Genomic DNA, 19,398 nt, shown 5'->3' on the forward strand with positions numbered 1-19,398 from the left:
GCAAGGGAACCAAAACCACTCTCTTCTCAGGGATGTTTTATCATTTCTTTTAGACCTATCTCAAGGCCTAACTGTAGCCCATTCAGGAAGTCTGATTGTTGGCAAGACTTCTGGGTTTATTTCAGACTGATACTTGCCACATTCAACACTATAAACCTACAACTGACCACTATAGATGGGGGAGACGAAGATCAGATCAGCATTATTCAAGATGAAGACATAAGTTGATTTGCGACCTATGGATATAACAGGGAATGAAAGAACATACCTTGTAAAGCTTTTGGGTAGGCTGTAGGAGAAAGCAAGCAGACTAGTGGCTGTCCAAATAAGTTTGTGAAATTCTGTAATATACAAGAGTTTAAAACTTTCATTAAAGATTTGACCAATGACAGTTACTCAGTAATTTTCCAAAGCATATCACTAGTGTATAGATCAGGTTCTTTTACTCTTAAGTAGATGCAGAAACATCAGTAACGGCTGAAGAGGCTGTCGTTCAAGTATAATTAACATGCGTAATAGGCTTTCTTAAAATGGTGACATTTACTAAATGAACTATTGATTTTTAAAGTAAAGGCACACACATGGTTGCAGTGTTACAGGGAGAGGTCACCTGGCTGTTTAACAGGCCACTCCATTGAGCAGCACACCTAGGATTTACAAGGGTAGATTTGCCAAGATCTAGGATCTGGCTCCCAGCCTCACAGGCTATAAAACCTGACTTACAGGTATGTGAAGGCTGGATTCATCTCTTGCTGTGAATCATGATAATAGATTGTACAGAATGATGCATAAAACCAGAAGGTCAATGTGTTAATTTACGGTGAGAATTAAACTGACACTCACTACTGCTGCATGATTAATACTGTCCTTTCCATAACGGCAGAGCTACATGAGAAGTAGAATCATAAACTGTATGGTAAAACAACAAGAGAGAGAAAACTCCTCGGAGTAAACTTAAGTGAAAAAACACCAAAACAACTAAAAAATACTTTTGAATGATAAACATGAAGACTTGAACAAACAGAAAGACATACTATGTTCTTAGAGGGAAACCCATTCTAAAGATGTCATTATACTAATTTATTAAAATTTAAATCAACCTTAACAAAAATGGCTACAGATTGTTTTTCCCCCTGCAATTCCAAGAAATTATAAAGTGCATTTGGATAAGACACATTAGCCAGGAAAATTCTGAAAAAGAAGAGCAGGGGGACTTGCTTTCCGGTCCAGTGGTTAAGAATTCCTGAATAATGTGCTTCCATTGCTAGAGACACAAGATCAATCCCTGGCTGAGGAACTAAGATCCCACATGCAATGTGGTGTGGTCAAAAAATAAATAAAAATAAAGCTAAATAGAGTAAAGAGGGGAAACTAGACTTATCAGTTATTAAAACATACTTTAAAGCCTCAGTAATTGAAAATATGTGCCTTGGCATAAAAGGAGGCAGAAAAACCAATGGAAGAAAATGAAGAGTTCAGAATTAGACCCCGAAATAGATGAGGCTTAAAGATATATGATATGGATGATGGTTGGGACTGGCAGGAAAAACTGACATCTATCTAGAAAACTCCATACTTCATACCAAAATCTAGGATGAATTTCTAATATAATCAATTTAAATGTAAAAAATTAAATAGCAACAGTGCTGAAAGAAAATATAAGAAAATAAGGGTAACTTCTCTAATGTAGAAGATCTTCCTGACGGTTGTAATTAAGATTGACAAACCCATTACAAAAACCAAAGGCTTGTGAATTGTAAAATACAGCATAAAGTAAAGCAAAAGCAAGAAGCTGAACTGGGGAAAACATATGCAACTCACTTTACAAAGGATTAATCTCCTTAATATAGAAAGAGCTTTTCCAAATCCATAAGAAAAAGACCACTGTTTCAATAGAAAAATGGGTAAAAGGTAACAGGGAATACAGTACTGACTGATTTTCATATATGCAATCTCCTTGCATTTTTCAGATAAACTCTTCTGGCAGATTATTCTATTAGTAGGTGTATTTGCTGCTGTTCAGTTGCTCAAGGTCATATAAATGTCTTCTGGCCTGTTATAGAATGAATTGGGTATTTCTGACATTTTACACTGCTCTAGAATTGTATAGATTATAAAAGTTTAAAAGAGCTTATTGGTGAACTCAACTTTACAACTTTAAAATACTACATAGTACCTTTTCAAAGATCTCTTTTCTTCAAAAGATACTCATTGAACCTACAAACTAGATACTGTTGTAGGTGCTAGGGGTACTGCAGTAAGAAAAAACAAACCAAAACAAACAAAAAAACAGATTTAAAAAAAAAATCCCGTCTTTCTGGAGCTGACATTTAGATGGGGGTGGAGGTGGCAGGTAGCAACCTGCAATGAACAAAATAAAGTTATATAATATTACAGAGGTTGACAAGTGCTACATATGCAAAGACAGCAGAGTACAGCTGGCAGTAAAGCAAAGATTCATAATCAGACTGCATTTCAATTCCAAATCAGCCATCTTGTGCCTTGGTTTTATCTGTAAAACAGGGTTAACAGAAATAACACATTGGGTTGCAAGGATTAAATGTATTCGATGTCCTTTTCATCATAGGGGACTGGAATGCCAAAAGTAGGAAGTCAAGAGATACCTGGAGTAACAGGCAAGCTTGGCCTTGGAATACAAAATGAAGCAAGGCAAAGGCTAACAGTTTTGCCAAGAGAACGCACTGGTCATAACAAACATCCTCTTCCAACAACACAAGAGACAACTCTACACATGGACATCACCAGATAGTCAACACTGAAGTCAGATTGATTATATTCTTTGCAGCCAAACATTGAGAGGCTCTATACAGTCAGCAAAAACAAGACTGGGAGCTGACTGTAGCTCATATCATTAATTCCTTATTGTGAAGTCAAGTGGGCCTTAGTAAGCATCATTATGAACAAAGCTAGTGGAGATGACAGAATTCCCACTGAACTATTTCAAATACTAAAAGATGACGTTGTTAAAGTGTTGCACTCAATATGCCAGCAAGTATGGAAAACTTAGTAGTGGCCACAAGACTGAAAAAGGTCAGTTTTCATTCCAATCCCAAAGAAGGGCCATGCCAAAGAATGTTCACACTACCACACAATAGATTCACTTCACAGGCTAGCAAGGTCATGCTCAAATTTCTCCAAGTGAGACGTCAACAGTTCATGAACCAAGAACTTTCAGATTTAGAAAAGGCAGAGGAGCCAGAAATCAAATTGCCAACATCCACTGGATGACAGAAAAAGCAAGGGAATTCCAGAAAAACATATACTTCTGTTTCATTGACTACGCTAAAGCCTTTAACTGTGTTGACAAACTGGTGAAAACTCTAAAGAGACAGGAATACAAGATCACCTTATTTATCTCCTGAGAAGCAAAAGTTAAAACTGCACATGGAACAACTGACTCGTTCAAAATTGCGAAAGGAGTACATCAAGGCTGTATATTGTCATCCTGCTTATTTAACTTACATGCAGAGTACATCATGCGAAATGCCAGGCTGGGTGAAGCTCAAGCTGGAATCAAGATTGCTAGGAGAAATATCAATAACCTCAGATATGCAGATAACACCACCCTAATAGCAGAAAGCAAAGAGGGAACTAAAGAGTCTCTTGATGAAGGTGAAAGAGAAGAGTGAAAAGGCTGGTTTAAAAATCAACCTTCAAAAAACAAAGATCATGGCATCCGGTCCCATCACTTCATGGCAAATAGATGGGGAAACAGTGGCAGACTTTATTTTCTTGGGCTCCAAATTCACTGCAGATGGTGACTGCAGCCATGAAATTAAAAGACCCTTGCTCCTTGGAAGAAAAGCTATGACGAACTAGACAATGTATTAAAAAGCAGAGACATCATTTTGCTGACAAAGGTCTATATAGTCAAAACTATGGTTTTTCCAGTAGTCATGTACAGATGTGAGAGTTGGACCATATAGAAGGATGAGCACCAAAGAATTAATGCTTTCGAACTGTGGTGTTGGAGAAGACTCTTGAGTGTCCCTTGGACTGCAAGGAGATCAAATCAGTCAATCCTAAAGGAAATCAACCCTGAATATTCACTGGAAGGACTGATGCTGAAGCTGAAGCTCGATACTTTGGCCACCTGATGCAAAGAACTGACTCATTAGAAAAGACCCTGATGCTGGGAAAAATTGAAGGCAGGAGGAGAAGGGGACAAGAAAGGACGAAATGGTTGGATGGCATCATTGACTCAATGGACATCAGTTTGAGCAACTCCAGAAGATGGTGAAGGACAGGGAAGCCTGGCGTGCTGTAGTTCATGGGGTTACAAAGAGCTGGACACAACTGAGCAACTGAACAACAACAAAATTACAGAAAGCTCTATTAAGAGGCTTCAGTTGATTAAACACCTGGAAAACAAAAAGTGTTCTTTGGAAGAGGATTCACGGTTGAAGGAACAGAACACAAAGATTCTAAGCAGAAGATTGCCAGGTATGTCTGAGGAAGAGCAAGGTCTGTGTGGCTAAAGAGAACTGTGATAAGGAAACCACAAGAGAAGACAGAGATGCATTTGGGGGGTGGGGGAGAAGCATGAGAGCAGAAAACATGAAGCCTATACCCTTAGTGAGATGAGGAGCCTTCAGAGCAGATAAGTGACATAATCTGATTTACAGGCACACCCTGTAGGGGAGCAAGGGCAGGAGGAGGAAGCCTAGTTATGAGGCTACTGCATTAATTCAGGGGAGAGACGATGGTGGCAGTGAAGGTAGTAAGATTCTGGGCATATTAGTTATAACCAAGAAAATATTCTGAAATGGATGTAGGTGTGAGGGAAGGAAAAGTTCATAATGAAACTAAAGATTTGAGCTAGGGCAACTATAAAAGGACAATAGTCATTAACTGATAAGGGGAAGTTGGACACAGAAGAGGTCTAGAAACTGTCCTGGGCATGTTAGCTTTGCAATCTCTATTAGAGTCACCAATGAGAGATGTGGAGTACGTAGATTATATTCAAGTCTGGGGTTAACTGAGAAAGATTTGGGCTGGTGATATAAATGTGGAAATTGTCAGCACAGAGATAGTAATTAAAGTCATGAAACTATTAAGGGCATCTAGGGAGTCAGCTGTAGCTAGAAAAGAAGAAGAACAAGGATGGAGCCCAGGAATACTCCAGTGATAGGTCAGGGAGATGAGGAAAAACCAGTAGAGGAGACTAAGAAAATAAGCTTGACACCAGGCCTTTAGGATTGATGCTGAAACTGAAGCTCCAATGCTTGGGCCACCTGATGCGAACAGCCAACTCTTTGGGAAAGTTCCTGATGCTGGGAAAGACTGAAGGCAAGAGATGGGGACAGCAGAGGATGAAATGGTTAGGTAACATCACTGACTCAATGGACATGAGTTTGAGCAAATTCCAGGAGACGGTGAACAACAGGGACGCCTGGTGCGCTGCAGTCCATAGGGTCGCAGAGAGTCAGACACAACTTAGCAACTAAAGAACAACAAGGCCTCCCCTGCCCTGAGGCAATTGAGCCACTTGAATTTAGACTTTAAAGGCCTTACAGAGAAGGGGACAGAAGTCAGAGCTCAAGGTCTGTCTAAAATGAGAGTCTAATAGAAAACCAGCCCTGCTAAACCGGAATCCCAAAGGGCTATACTTTTACTGTAGGTATGTATGTGAAAGTCGCTCAGTCGTGCCTGACTCTTTTTGACCCCATGGACTATACAGTCCATGGAATTCACTGTTAGGGTGAACAAAAACCAAATTTCACACTTTCCCTACCCGCCATGACCAAGCCTCAACAGATCACAAAGAAAATTTTCCTGGTGCTGAGCAGAATAGAGAAAGAGCCAGCAAAGGAATCAAACAGCCCTAAGGGTTTTAAACTATAAGCCAGCCCTCTTGCATGTTTGCAGCCCAAATTTATACCACCTAGGTAATCCCAAACACATGGTCCCCAAGCTGTGCCTCTGTAGCAGAAGCACATGCAGATCCTCTCTAGATGAAAATATCATCATTCTAGGGTTCAGTGAATTTATCGCAGAGAATTTTAAGGATACAACTATAATCGAATCAAAGATAATCAAGCATACCGGGATACAGAAACAGCAACGGGCATCTTTGGGCAGCAAAAGCACATTTCAGGTGTAAGAATTACCAGATGGATAATAAATAATATGATAAATAGGCCTATTAAGTTTAAAGAAATAAAGAAGACTTGAAAACAGAAAATAGGGAACTATAAAAAGGGCAATAAATCACTTGAAAAAAGAACCAAACAAAACTTTCTGAAATGAAAAATACCACAACTAACAAAGAACTCAATAAATGAGTTTAATATCCAAGTTAGTCACAGCTGAAAAAAAAGGAATTTGTGAACTGAAAGCTAAATTGAAAGAAATCATCCAAGTTTCAGCCAGAGAAATGAAAAGATGGAAAATATAGAAGAGAGGTCAAGAGACGTGGATGACACAGTGAGAATGATGTATGTAAAATCAGAGGTCCAGAAAGAGATGAGAGAGAAGCCAGAGTATGGCCAAGGTCTGAAGAGATAATGGCTAAGAATTTTCCAGCAGTAATGAAAAACTCTAACCTACAAATTTAAGAAGTCCAGCAACTCCAAATAGGTTAAATATAAAAGAAACAAAACCCAGGTAACCACACAACACAAATGAGGAGATGGTCTTTCAAAGTAGCAAGGAGGAAATGGAGTGAGTGAGGCTGACTGTCAGAAGAACCCTTACGTAATTTTGTGTGTACGCCTTCATAGACCACAGCAACGTACAGCCATCAGCCAAACACTTTAGGACAAAAACTGCTGAGATAAATATGACTGTTTTGACAAATGTATAAGTCATGTTCACTGGCAGGCATCCAGCTCTGTCATAAATAATTAAATACTCAAAGGATTTTCTTCTTCCAAGGGGAGGAAAAAAAAAGCAGAACTGAAAGAAATGTTGGACAAAATGATAGTTGTTTTTTTTAACCCCACTAGTACTACATCACTATAGATGAGGCCTAGACCCTGATGGAAATTTGAGAGTCAACATGTGGGACACACTTGTTCTGTTAAGAGATCTTAGCATTTCAATCCATCTCCTCTGAAACGAGACTCAGACTAGCATGAAAAGCACCTCTCTTTCCAAATGTAGAAACAGCCTGAGCACTGAAATGAGAAAGACTGCTGGAATCAATCAGGCGAGATATTTAAGCTCCATGGGCAGTTTCCTCAACTATAAAATAAGGATAATGGTGCCTATCTTCAAATTATCATTCAACATACATTTATTAAGAATTTTTAAAGTATGAGGCACTGGGTATATAAAGATACATGTATGCTGCTGCTGCTGCTGCTAAGTCGCTTCAGTCATGTCTGACTCTGTGCAACCCCATAGACGGCAGCCCACCAGGCTCCCTCGTCCCTGGGATTCTCCAGGCAAGAACACTGAAGTGGGTTGCCATTTCCTTCTCCAATGCATGAAAGTGAAAAGTGAAAGTGAAGTTGCTCAGTTGTGTCTGACTCTTAGCGACCCCATGGACTGCAGCCAACCAGGCTCCTCGGTCCATGGGATTTTCCAGGCAAGAGTACTGGAGTGGGGTGCCATTGCCTTCTCTGAGATACATATATAAGCAGATATTAATATAAACTCACATAGAATTCAAGGAGAACAGAGCATAATGCTAATAGATCTTTACATTCTGGGCAGAACAGTTGAGTCTGCTCCAGTGAGTATGACCAGACCAGGAAGAAAGACCTCAAGATACTGACACCCGAAATGATTCAATGAAAAGGCCCAGCTAGACCAGTGGTCTCCAACCTTTTTGGCACCAGGGACTGATTTCGTGGAAGACCAGGGGTGCAGAGATACTTTTGGGATAATTCAAGAGCATTACATTTATTGTGAAATTTATTTCTAATTTTAATGCTGCTGATGATCTGACAGGAGGTACTGGTCCATGGCTCCTGAGCTAGATTGTCACACTGAGCAGCTCACTGTGACGACCCTGCCTTACAACCTCAGAGATTCCAACCATTTTGCTAGCTTCCATTCTTAAATCTGATTGGAAAAGCAAAAATTATGAGTCTCTAAAATGAAATATGAAGGAAAAGCACTAGAAGCAAATCATAATGGAGGAGAGAGATACCATGCAGAGAGAACTTTAAAAATGATCCTTGACATTCTCAAAGGAAAGACAGCGTATTTCAATCAGGATAAAAACCAATTATATATGTGCACGTATATATGTTTTACACACACCCGTCCATGTCTTCATGAAAGAAACATCCAGAAAACAAATGAAAAGCTCAATAAAAGGTTTAGAAGATAAAGGCGAAGGAATTTCCTAAAGAGCAAAAGACTGGAAGTTGGAAAATAAAAGGCAAAAAAAATCTGAGGACTAGACCAAAGGTCCAATACTTGAATGACAGAAATTCTCAAAAGAAGAAAACAGAGGGGAGGAAATCACTGAAAAAACTCAAGAAAATGAGCAGAATTTCCAGACTGAAAGGACTCACGAAGTACATGCCAAGTACCATAGTTAAAAGTAAAGCCAGACCAGGGCACTCTGTTAAGTTGAAAACCCTAGTGACAAAGAGAAGAGCCTATATGTTTCCAGGGACTGAACAAAGGTTAGATGAAAGATCCAGAATTAGAATGCTTTGTACTTCTTAAGAAATACTAGGGAAAAAAAAAAGAGAGAGAGAGAAATACTAGAAATATTGAAGATAGAAAGCAATGCAACAATGCTTCCCAAATTCTGAAGGGAAATAACTTCTGACACCAAAACCATCGTTCAGGTGTGAGGGTAAATCAAAGACATTTGCAGAAGTGTGAGACTTTGATTGTTTTATCTCATATTCATCCTTTCTCAGAAGGCTCGATTTTGCTAGAGATGCTGCACCAAAATGAAAAAACAAACCAAATGAGACAGTAATAGAGTGTCCAAGAGGAAGATAGGGGATTCAGGAAACAGGGGATCCAATATAAAAGAGAGAGAAAGAATTCCCAGAATAATAATAAAAAGAGATTCTGGGATGAGAGCTATGTAGTATGTGTAGAGGGTACCGGTCCAGAGGCTCTGGGAGATAATTTGTTCCAGAGATAAAATGATGCATCTGAACAGCTGGAAAGATAAGACGACTGGTGAGGAGCTTGGGGTTGAATCTGTGATAAGTTCAGGGGAAAAAAAACCAATAAGGAGCAAAGATAATATTATTTGCTCCAGGCAAAGTAGAAAGTTGCACAGGAAAGAAAAACTTTACTGTGTGGCTTAGCTGTTAAAACCATTGTACAGGACTTTCCTGGCAGTCCATTGGTTAAGACTCTGATTTGCCCACTGTATATGGGCTCCCCATTTCATTTCTAATGATCAGTTTGTTCTCGATAATTTAATTTTTTAGAGAAGTAATAGTGCATGTGCCATCAACACCAAACAAACACAAAAATCTTTCCATTATTCCACTGTTATCCTGGGGCTAAGGATATAGAAATCTAGAATCAAATCATGATATATAATTCCAATTATGCACAGTGGTGTTTTTTTAACAATCCACATCCAATACTCATTCTACATCCAAACGACACTGGAAAGAACAGGTACATAACATGAATGATATTCTTGATATTATAAAAGATGGTATCAAATAATGTCCAATTAAATTAAGTAGAAATTAACAGACTGCTAAAATACTTTAAATGCACATTAGATCATAGTAAGCAATTCACTTGATCTGGTGCATCAACATACTCTGTTACATTATTAAACTGAAGCAAATGACTCCGTTTCATTGTCAAAGAGACAGAACACTTTTTTGAACACATTTTGAAGACACAAAATGCTTGGACTCCTCTGGCTTGTATGTTTAATTGGGGTAGTGAATAAACCTTTTCCTTCAGCAACTTACCACTCTCTCAAAAAGATAAAAAATGACAACAGCACACACAGGATTTCAGAAAGTACATAGCTAATTTTCCTAAAAATCAAAAGCTGTAATGTTAAACTGGATGGAATGGGTAGCAGGAAACATACTGAACAATTTAGGGAGGATTGGATGCTCCTGGAATTCAGACTTTAAAAAGTGAAACTAAGCATGAAAATTCGATGGAAAACATAAGCATCGGGTCGGCTTTCTTGGCTAGCAGACATTTCTACTGCTCCTATGATATAAACCTATTAATGTTTGCTTCTCCATTTATTTATATGAATACCCACAAAAGAAATAACTTTAATTGGCATATCAGTGTTTCTAGCGTATTTCTGAGCATACTGACCACTAATGAAATATTCTAACTACATACAAAGGACTCCAAAAGCTCTTGTTTTCATTTTCCTGTAAAATATATAGTTTGAATTATAACATCCAACTTTAAAGGGTCTTGCTGCTGCCATTCTTTACACAACCACTGAAAACCTGTTTCAACAGCAAAATACAAAACAAGGAATTTTCACATTCGGTCCCTGCTACTTATTTCAGCATCCAGGGTCATCATTGTTCACTTACTGTCACAAATTAAAAAATAAATAAATAAATTAAGTGCATCTAAAACAATCTGTGTAGATATTCAGTGACTCTAACTACATAACATGGGATAGAAATTTCACTTAAACTATAGTAGCTCAGTGTGTAGAGGGGAAAAAGTATGAAAACTGGAAAAGAAAATTTGCCCATATACTTCCACCTCTAAAAAAGAAAATTATTCTGCATTATATAACAAAAATAAACCTCCCACCAGAGATCTTGGAAATCTTGCATATTTTTTTCCTGCAGGAGGATTTATTAGTTTCCACTGAGTGTCCATTCATGCGTTTTCTTCTTGTTTCTAGTCATAGCACCAGATCCTGACTAGCATGCACAACCTCAAAAGAAAAGAAAGACTAAATACAAATTGTGTAAAATTAAATAAAATAAAGCAAAATAAAAAGGCACATGTTCAGGCTGGTTACCTCGGGGTGGTGCCGTAGTGTCTAACGTGCGATGGAGTGCACGGAACTTACCTTGTAAGCAACACTGTTGGATGAATCGACAATGATGAACAGCGGCTTCCTTGTGAAGGGGTAGAGGTCTCCAGGATGGAGGCTGGGGAAACAACAACGACGGGAACAGTGAATGACTGTACAACTCTATCGGCCGAGCCTCAGAAATCTTATTCTTCAGTTTGGTCTACTCACATCTCTTTTTCATCACAGCACTGAGAGAAAAACAAAGGTTAATTAAGCAGAAGACCAAAAAAGTCTGTATCTATTGGGGTAGACAAGTGAGCAGTTTTATTTGGGGGAAAAAGAAAAAAAAAAAAAGACATAATAATTATTCAAGAATATTCAAGCTAGGGACTTCCCTGGTGGTCCAGTGGTTAAGAACCCGCCTTCCAATGCAGAGGACGTGGCTCTGACCCCTGGTCAAAGAACTAAGATCCCACATGCCACAGGTCAACTAAGTCCTTGTGCTAAACCGCTGAGCCTGCCTGCTAGAGCTCATGAGCCACAACCAGAGAGACGCCTACGTCTCACAAGGAATGCTTCTGCTTGCTGCAAGAAGACCTGACACAGCCAGATGAATAATAAATAAGTATTTTTAGAAGAGAATATTCAAGCTAAAGAGAAGTCTATACATTAAAAGATGGATTAAACACACATGAAAATCTCAGAAGTCAGCATTTAGGGACTTATCTAATATTTTTAAAAGTTCCTCCTAAGAACAGGTGAAAGTGAAAGTGAAGTGGCTCAGTTGTGTCCTACTCTTTGCGACCCTATGGACTGTAGCCTATCAGGCTCCTCAGTCCATGGAATTTCTAGGCAAGAGGACTGGAGTGGGTTGCCATTTAACACAACCTGATTTCTATTTCAATGAGTCTTTCAAAATCCATATCCAATTTAATATTTTTAAGCCACGGGTCCCCAAACTCTGGGATCTAATGCCTAATGATCTGAGTTAGAGCTGATATTATAATAATAATAAAAATAAAGTGCACAATGCATGTAATACGCTTGAATCATCCAAAATCCATCTCCTCCATCCTGTGCCATGGAAAAACTGTCTTCCACAAAACCTGTCCCTAGTGCTGAAAAGGTTTGGGACCGCTATTTTAAGCTATATCTCAATTTTGCAGACAGTAAGTGACGGCTCCCCCCTTACTATTGCCTACATTTTCCCTGAACATTTGCGTTGGAATCAGCTGGGGTGCTTGTTATAGATACGGATTCACTGATCCACGGAAGAACTACTGGACCCAAAGTCCAGTAACATGCATTTGAGGGTCACTTCTTTAGATCACAATATCGGTGTGCATGCTCCTTCCCCGGTTAGCGGACAATGCATGTATGTGTATAAATATTAATGTAAATGTAAATATACAAAATCATGTGTCAATGAGCAGTATCATCAAACCCCAATATATCTCAAATACAGGTTTTTCTAATATAAATCACTTACAAGTAAGGTCAACTATAGCACCAACACATGGCTTGGGGAATCTTTCACTATTACATGTATAATAATTGAAACATTTCCCTCTCTGCCCTTCCTTTGCCTTTAATTTGAAGAGCTATGTTTTTATGTAAAGTGTTATTAGAAACACAGTTTCAAGCAAGTCCAGTTTCCTCTGTAATAAAATTGCTATCTCTCAGCTAGAGAAATCCTAGAGCCAAAAACAGCCCAAGCAGTGAATGTGTTGAGCAAACATTCATGGATGAAATTTACCTGAAATCATACAGCTAACTTCAGTTTTGCTGTATTATACCAGAACCTTATAAGGTTTATAACAGAATCTTATGTTAAAATGTTTATGTTGATATTAACATGGATCATGTCCTGAATTATTATTTATGTACATATTTATTCCTCTTCCAACTTGAATGAATAGATATCCAGTGACTTAATGATGCCTGACATATAACAAATAGGCAATAAAAATTTTTTAAATATAAGCCAACAATTCTAAATGCCTAAGATAGTCAGAGCCTGAAATATTGCTGGAATCCAGATAAGTGTTATGAACAGTTGTCTGAGGGGACATTTCTAGTACTAGAAAACAGTCCCCACTTCACTTAAGATAGAATTTTAATTTTTATAATAGGGAAAGACACCTGAATACATACCAATGCATTTCCTTGTGGGACTGATTTCGTTTGTGGATGGCATCTCCATTTATAATATCTCGGTTACTATTAGTAAGTACCCCTCCAAAATCATAAGGACCTATAAAAACAGAAGGGAAGAATCCTAGACTTCAGTTGGAAAGTAACACTAATATGATGTTCAAATACAAAGGTACCGGGTGAATCTCTCACTGATACAAGTGGAAGATAATTTTAAAATTTTTTATTAATTTAAAATTTAACACTTCAATTTAACACAGAATTTAAATATTTCAGCATGTTGCCTGTTTCAGCATTTTAAAAGATCATTGTCATTAGTTCTTCAGATAATAATGAGAAACAAAACAAAAATCTACTGTATCCCATTATTCTGGGTTTTTTTTTTTTTTTTTTTAGCAAGGAATAGGATTTATTAGAGAGAAGGAAAGTACAAAGCTCTCAGCATAGACACTGAGAGCAGGGTTATTCTGGGTTAAAAAAAAAAAAAAGCGATGGAGAACTGGGATGTTCAAAATGATCTTTTCATTACAAGCAAAATTAAAATCTCAAGTTCAACAAATAAAATTACTTAGATAAAAGAGTTGCAGAATGAAGTCCTAATGATTTTTTAAAATATAATTTTAGGGCTTCCTTGGTGGCTCAGACAGTAAAGACTGCTTGCAATGTGGGAGACCAAGGTTCAATGATTTCTTAAATTTAATTTTAAGTGAGTCACTAATTGTAAAATGTAGGGGAATCTTTGAGTACGACTTGAAAATTCTCATTGACAAAAACTTCATGTAAAAAAAGAACTGTCAAATATCAGTGTAGGGGGAAAATTCATTATCATTACTATTTTATCAACCACTGTAATTCCAGTTCAGGAAATAGCCTTTTCCCACTGGTGCTATCAGTTAGTTAAACTCTTGTGTAAATGGAACAGCAAGTATGAGATGTGAGAAAAAATCTCTCTCAAAGGCCCATTCAGTTAGTACCTACTGTACTTTGAAAAAAGCAAAACAAGAGATATCAACATGATAGGTGGGGGTGCAGAATATTTGATTTAATGCCATGTTATAAGACATGGAAATATTTACAAATAAAATCATTAACTTCATTACCAAAAAACTAGTTCATGATTTTGCAACACTTTTAATATTAATGTTATGCTTTACCCCTTAAAAAACTACTGCAGTGAAAATACTGAGATTTATTTTGTTTTGTTTTCATTTTAACACTTTAAGAGGATCTGTAGGTCATGCAAGGAAGATGGCAGGGACATGCATTGTATAAAGGAATGCAAATTTCAACAAACAAATGAGGAGGAAAATGCTAAGGATGTTAAGAAAAAAATTTCTGTCCAGATAAAGATTTAACTGCCTTGTTTACTTCCAAGTTACTCATCAATTTCGACCAATTTCATATATTCTAAACTCATATGTTCTGGACCATTTCACGGTTTTATTCTGAAATAGCATCCCAATATTCTACAGATTAAATTGGTAAGACCAAAGAAAGGACACAAAACAAAATCATGTCAAGGACTTGAACTTTCACAGGTACAAAAGTGCACTGATTTCTACAAGACTGTCAGCCACAGTGAAGCCTCTGACCAGATTCTCTAACGCACAAAAGGCTCAGAAAAATTCAATGATGTGAAGCAGTAATTGGTTAGTCCCTGTATAATATATATATATATGTTTGCTTTTAGCAAATTTATTAGCGACGTATGTATGCAACATGTGAATTTACTGATGATTTTTTTAACTTCATGTATAAGACTTCAGCAAATAAAATAGGTATCTACAAGACTGCCAATTCAGCAAATAGACCAAGTTTCAAATTCAGGAGCCTCTCTAGAAAGCGTGAGACGGTTCGTGGGCTACGGGCCATCGCCTTGTAGAAAATAAAGAGAATTCAAGCCCTGCTCACAACAGGGAGCATTCCTTTATTGTACCTTCACTATCAGAACGACCTGTGGGGAAAACGCCAGTGGCTGACAGGTAAATCAGAAGCACGCTATTGGCAGGCAGCTCCTGAAATGAAAGAAAATCACACATACAAAACGACAAACAGAAAACAACAGTTTCATTGAAAGTTCGTGACATTTTAAAGTTGTGAGGAGGGCTTCCCTGGAGGCTCACAGGTAAAGAATCCACCTGTCAATGCAACAGACACAGGTTCGATCCCTGGTTTGGGAAGATTCCACGCGCAACTAAGCCCGGGGACTTATTAAACCATCCAATCGGCAGTAGTGACGGGCGGTGTGTACAAAGGGCAGGGACTTAATCAATGCAAGCTTATGACCCGCACTTACTGGGAATTCATCATTCATGGGGAATAACTGCAATCCCTGATCCCATCACTAACGGGGTTCAACGGGTTACCCACGCCTGCCAGCATAGGGTAGGCACACGCTGAGCCAGTCAGTGTAGTGCGCGTGCAGCCCCGGACGTCTAAGGGCGTCACAGACCTGGTATTGCTCAATCTTGGGTGGCTGAACGTCACTTGTCCCTCTAACCACAACTACTGGGCCCGTGCCCTCTAGAGCCTGTGCTCCCCAAGAAGAAAGGTCACTGCAATGAGAAGCCCGAGCACCCCAACTAGACAGTAGCCCTGCTCACTGCAAGTAGAGAAAAGTCCGTGTGACGACAAAGACACAGCACAGCCGAAAATAAATACACGAGCAAGTTGTGGGGGAAACGAGGACCTAATTTAACATATTATGGTCTTCTTCAAGAGAAAAATCATTCTTGTTACTTCCAACTTGCAATTGTCTACACAGCAGAGATTCATTAATCTGTAACTACAGCCCAAACTTTTGAAGATATTTTCTGCTTCAAAAACATCATTTAAAGAATGTTCTCTGAAAACTTAAATCAGAGACATAAAGATCCCGACTACAGGTCTAAAAGACAAGCTTCCGTCTGTGCCTTTCTCTATACAAACTGAGCGGAATCCCCTACTCCGTGGTTCTTTCAGATGACCAAAATGTTTCCCAGAGTAGCCTGAATTTGGAACACACTTACACAATCTGCTCCTGCTTTTCAGTTCTGCACTGACTGTTAGGCCTAAGCAGCTGAGTAAGAAAAATCCAGATGAAGTAGAATGATAATTAATCAATATTCTCATTAATTAATGGTAGGGATCATTCCTAATGTCATACGCAATTTCTACTCCAAAAATAGCTATGATTAGGATACTCTAAAGGCAGTTTTCATTTTCATATTTCTCCTAAATTCTTGACTCAAATATTCGAGAGACGAGTGACTCTCAGGTTCCATTTAAGCCATATTTTTCCCTTACATAGTAGGAAGTACTGGATGATATATACCTTAAAAGATGCTGCTAAGAAAGTGTATAGTTGGCTGAAGGTTGGCTTGTAGAGCAGATACTTGTGGGGGTTTTCTCGCCTGGTAGGCTTGTCAGCTGATTCCTATATTTACACACAGAAAACAATGCAAACACAGTTGGTCTTCTGCATCTGTAGGTTCCGCATCCATGGATTCACCCCACCACAGATAAAAAATATTCGAAAAATATTTTCCAGGAAGTTCCAAAAATCAAAACTTGAATTTGCTGTGCACCAGCAACTATATACATAACATTTACATTGTATTTACAGCTATTTACATATAATTTACATTCTGTTAGATGTTATAAGTAATCTAGAGATGATTCAATGTATATGGGAGGATGTGTATAGGTTATATGTAAACATTATGCAAAAACTTTATATGAGGGACTTGAACATCTGAAAGTTTTGGTATCCAGAAGGTTCCTAGAACCAGTGCCTCGTGGATACAGAGGAATGACTATACAAAACACACCTGACGTGTGGATTATCAATGTCTACTTTTACCCTCCTCTTTATCAAATATCTTTTTTTAAAACTATCATTATGCTGATCTTTCTCTCCTGTGTCTCATCAGAGTTCTTTATTCACACTCGTGGCATTTGCTGAATAATAGCATTCCATGGACTGCAAGGAGATCCAACCAGTCCATTCTGAAGGAGATCAGCCCTGGGATTTCTTTGGAAGGAATGATGCTAAAGCTGAAACTCCAGTACTTTGGCCACCTCAGGTGAAGAATTGACTCATTGGAAAAGACTCTGATGCTGGGAGGGATTGGGGGCAGGAGGAGAAGGGACGACAGAGGATGAGATGGCTGGATGGCATCACTGACTCGATGGACGTTGAGTCTGAGTGAACTCCGGGGGTTGGTGATGGACAGGGAGGCCTGGCGTGCTGCGATTCATGGCATCACAAAGAGTTGGACATGACTGAGCGACTGATCTGAACTGAACTTATGAGGAGCAGAAGCAGCAAACTGCAAATGTAGGGAGAAAAATCACCTGCATTCCTGGTTTATTCATCTGGGAAGCTAAATTCATTGGCTCCCTTTCCAGGGCTTGTAACATCCGGAACATGTCAACAGTTAGTTCACTGAACTTAACCTGCAAGGAAAACAAGTCTGACCGTTAATGTAGTACACAGACCTTAAAGTGTTCAATCACATTGTTACTTTTGACTTTCATATGTACCTGATGACACTGGATAGTTTATTCTCCAGCATTTTATTATGAAAAAATTTAAAAGATAGAAAGTTGAAAAAAATTATACAGTGACACCCAAATGCTCAATAGCCAGATTCTATAACGTTAGCATTTCTTTATATTTGCTTTTTAACATCTTGCCCTATCTATTAATCCATCAATTTCCAGTTTTTTTTTTTTTTTTTTTCTGGCACACCACACTGCATGAGGGATCTTTCCCAATCAGGTATTGAAGTGGAAGTGCAGATCTTAACCACTTGGACCACCAGGGAAGTCCCCCCACAGGCAGATTTTTTTCTTTTTCTTTTAAAAAACAGTCATGTAAACACAGAGACCTATATTATATCCCATAAAACATGCTGGCTGTTGGCAAAACAATGAGGCTGAAGTACGACCATGGCCCATTTTAAAATCACTGTATTACATTTTGGCACCACATAATGTTTAAGTCTGTATCCTGGGAATACCCTGGCAGTCCAGTGTTTAGGACTCAGAGCTCTCATAGCTGAGGCCCTGATTTCAATCACTAGTTGGAGAACTAAGATACTCACAAGCCACATGGCATGGCAAAAAAACAAATATCCTTTTTCATATTAAATAATACTTCTACAGAACTTTATGTAGGCAAGGTTTTAATTTTGGGGGGGTTTGGGCAGTCTTATGGGATTAAGTTCTCCAACCAGGGACTGAACAGATGTTAGGATATTTACAAGGAAATCATAATTCTGTAACAATCAAAAGTGCTATTTTTAAGGTGAATTTTAAGCATAATTCCTTCACAATTCTTTACCTGGTTATTACAATTACCAATAATGAGTGCATCAGCCAGAGACAACTGTCCCACAATCATGCCTTGTTCCAGCAATGGGGCTCCTGTTTCAGCAAGGCGATTAGATGTGATAACAATGGTATTATCATCATTTAATACCATTACAGGGTCCGCCTGGAGAACAAGCAATACTGTAAGTGGTTTATAGCCAAGACAAAACATCAATGTAAGAAATTATTCCTTCTTTTTTACATATACAAATAAATATGTACACCACATATACATTTACTTAAATAATTCTGACAACCTTTCTTGCCAAGAACTGACCTCAATGAAAGCTGCTACTTCTTGAAGTACCAGGTTCCATTCCACTTGATCTTCAGTATTAAAGCGGTGAGTATAATCTTCAATTTCATCTGACAGTTCCTGATTTCCCAGTATCACAAAGGAAAAATGGTTACAGGAAAAAAACACAAAAGATAGCTATACTGTACTATAATCCTGATGGAAACTGTTATAGTTAAGAAGTTTGATTATTATCAATATACAGTACCAATTACAACCAAAACAAAGAGTGAAAATCACATGAACTTGCTTCAAAATCAAAAATTCCAAAATGATACACATCAATAAGATCTTCATAGACACCTAGTGACACACACTACTCAGTGCTAATCAGCAATGACTTTATTAAAAAGAAACTCTTAAAGGTAAACCCCCCAATTTTTAACATTAAAAAAATGAACACAAATTCTTTGGATTCACATCATACTGTTTCTTTTGGAAACAGTCCTATGAGTAACTGGCGATACAGGAAGAAAGTGTGTCAAAACTAGCACGTTATACTGAATCACTTTGCTAGATACCTGAAACTAACACAGTACAGTAAATTAACTATACTTCATTAAAAAAAAAAACCAAAACATTAGTATGTTATACTGAATCCCTCTGCTTTATACCTGAAAATAAGACAATACTGTAAATCAACTGCACTTCAATTAAAAAAAATTAGCATGTTATACTT

The 19,398-nt window shown here is 38.1% G+C and overlaps 1 protein-coding gene across 4 annotated transcripts in view; it reads right to left on the reverse strand.

The window, feature by feature from the left end:
• SCAI (suppressor of cancer cell invasion) overlaps positions 1 to 19,398 on the reverse strand; it is a 124,969-nt gene that overhangs the window by 25,225 nt on the left and 80,346 nt on the right. For all 4 annotated transcript variants that reach the window (XR_009496286.1, XR_809964.4, XM_015473584.3 and 1 more), the window contains exons 8-15: positions 18,702 to 18,800; positions 18,396 to 18,548; positions 17,405 to 17,506; positions 16,383 to 16,484; positions 15,006 to 15,084; positions 13,070 to 13,169; positions 10,970 to 11,051; positions 269 to 341 (exon numbers count right to left, since the gene is read on the reverse strand). Coding sequence is in view for 2 of the 4 variants with exons in the window: in XM_015473584.3 (XP_015329070.1) it covers positions 269 to 341; positions 10,970 to 11,051; positions 13,070 to 13,169; positions 15,006 to 15,084; positions 16,383 to 16,484; positions 17,405 to 17,506; positions 18,396 to 18,548; positions 18,702 to 18,800 (790 nt within the window). In the remaining 2 variants the exon portion in view is untranslated. The remainder of the gene's footprint in view (positions 1 to 268; positions 342 to 10,969; positions 11,052 to 13,069; positions 13,170 to 15,005; positions 15,085 to 16,382; positions 16,485 to 17,404; positions 17,507 to 18,395; positions 18,549 to 18,701; positions 18,801 to 19,398) is intronic.

The sequence above is a fragment of the Bos taurus genome, chromosome 11, assembly GCF_002263795.3.
Source record: "Bos taurus isolate L1 Dominette 01449 registration number 42190680 breed Hereford chromosome 11, ARS-UCD2.0, whole genome shotgun sequence".
Classification (NCBI taxonomy): domain Eukaryota; kingdom Metazoa; phylum Chordata; class Mammalia; order Artiodactyla; family Bovidae; genus Bos; species Bos taurus.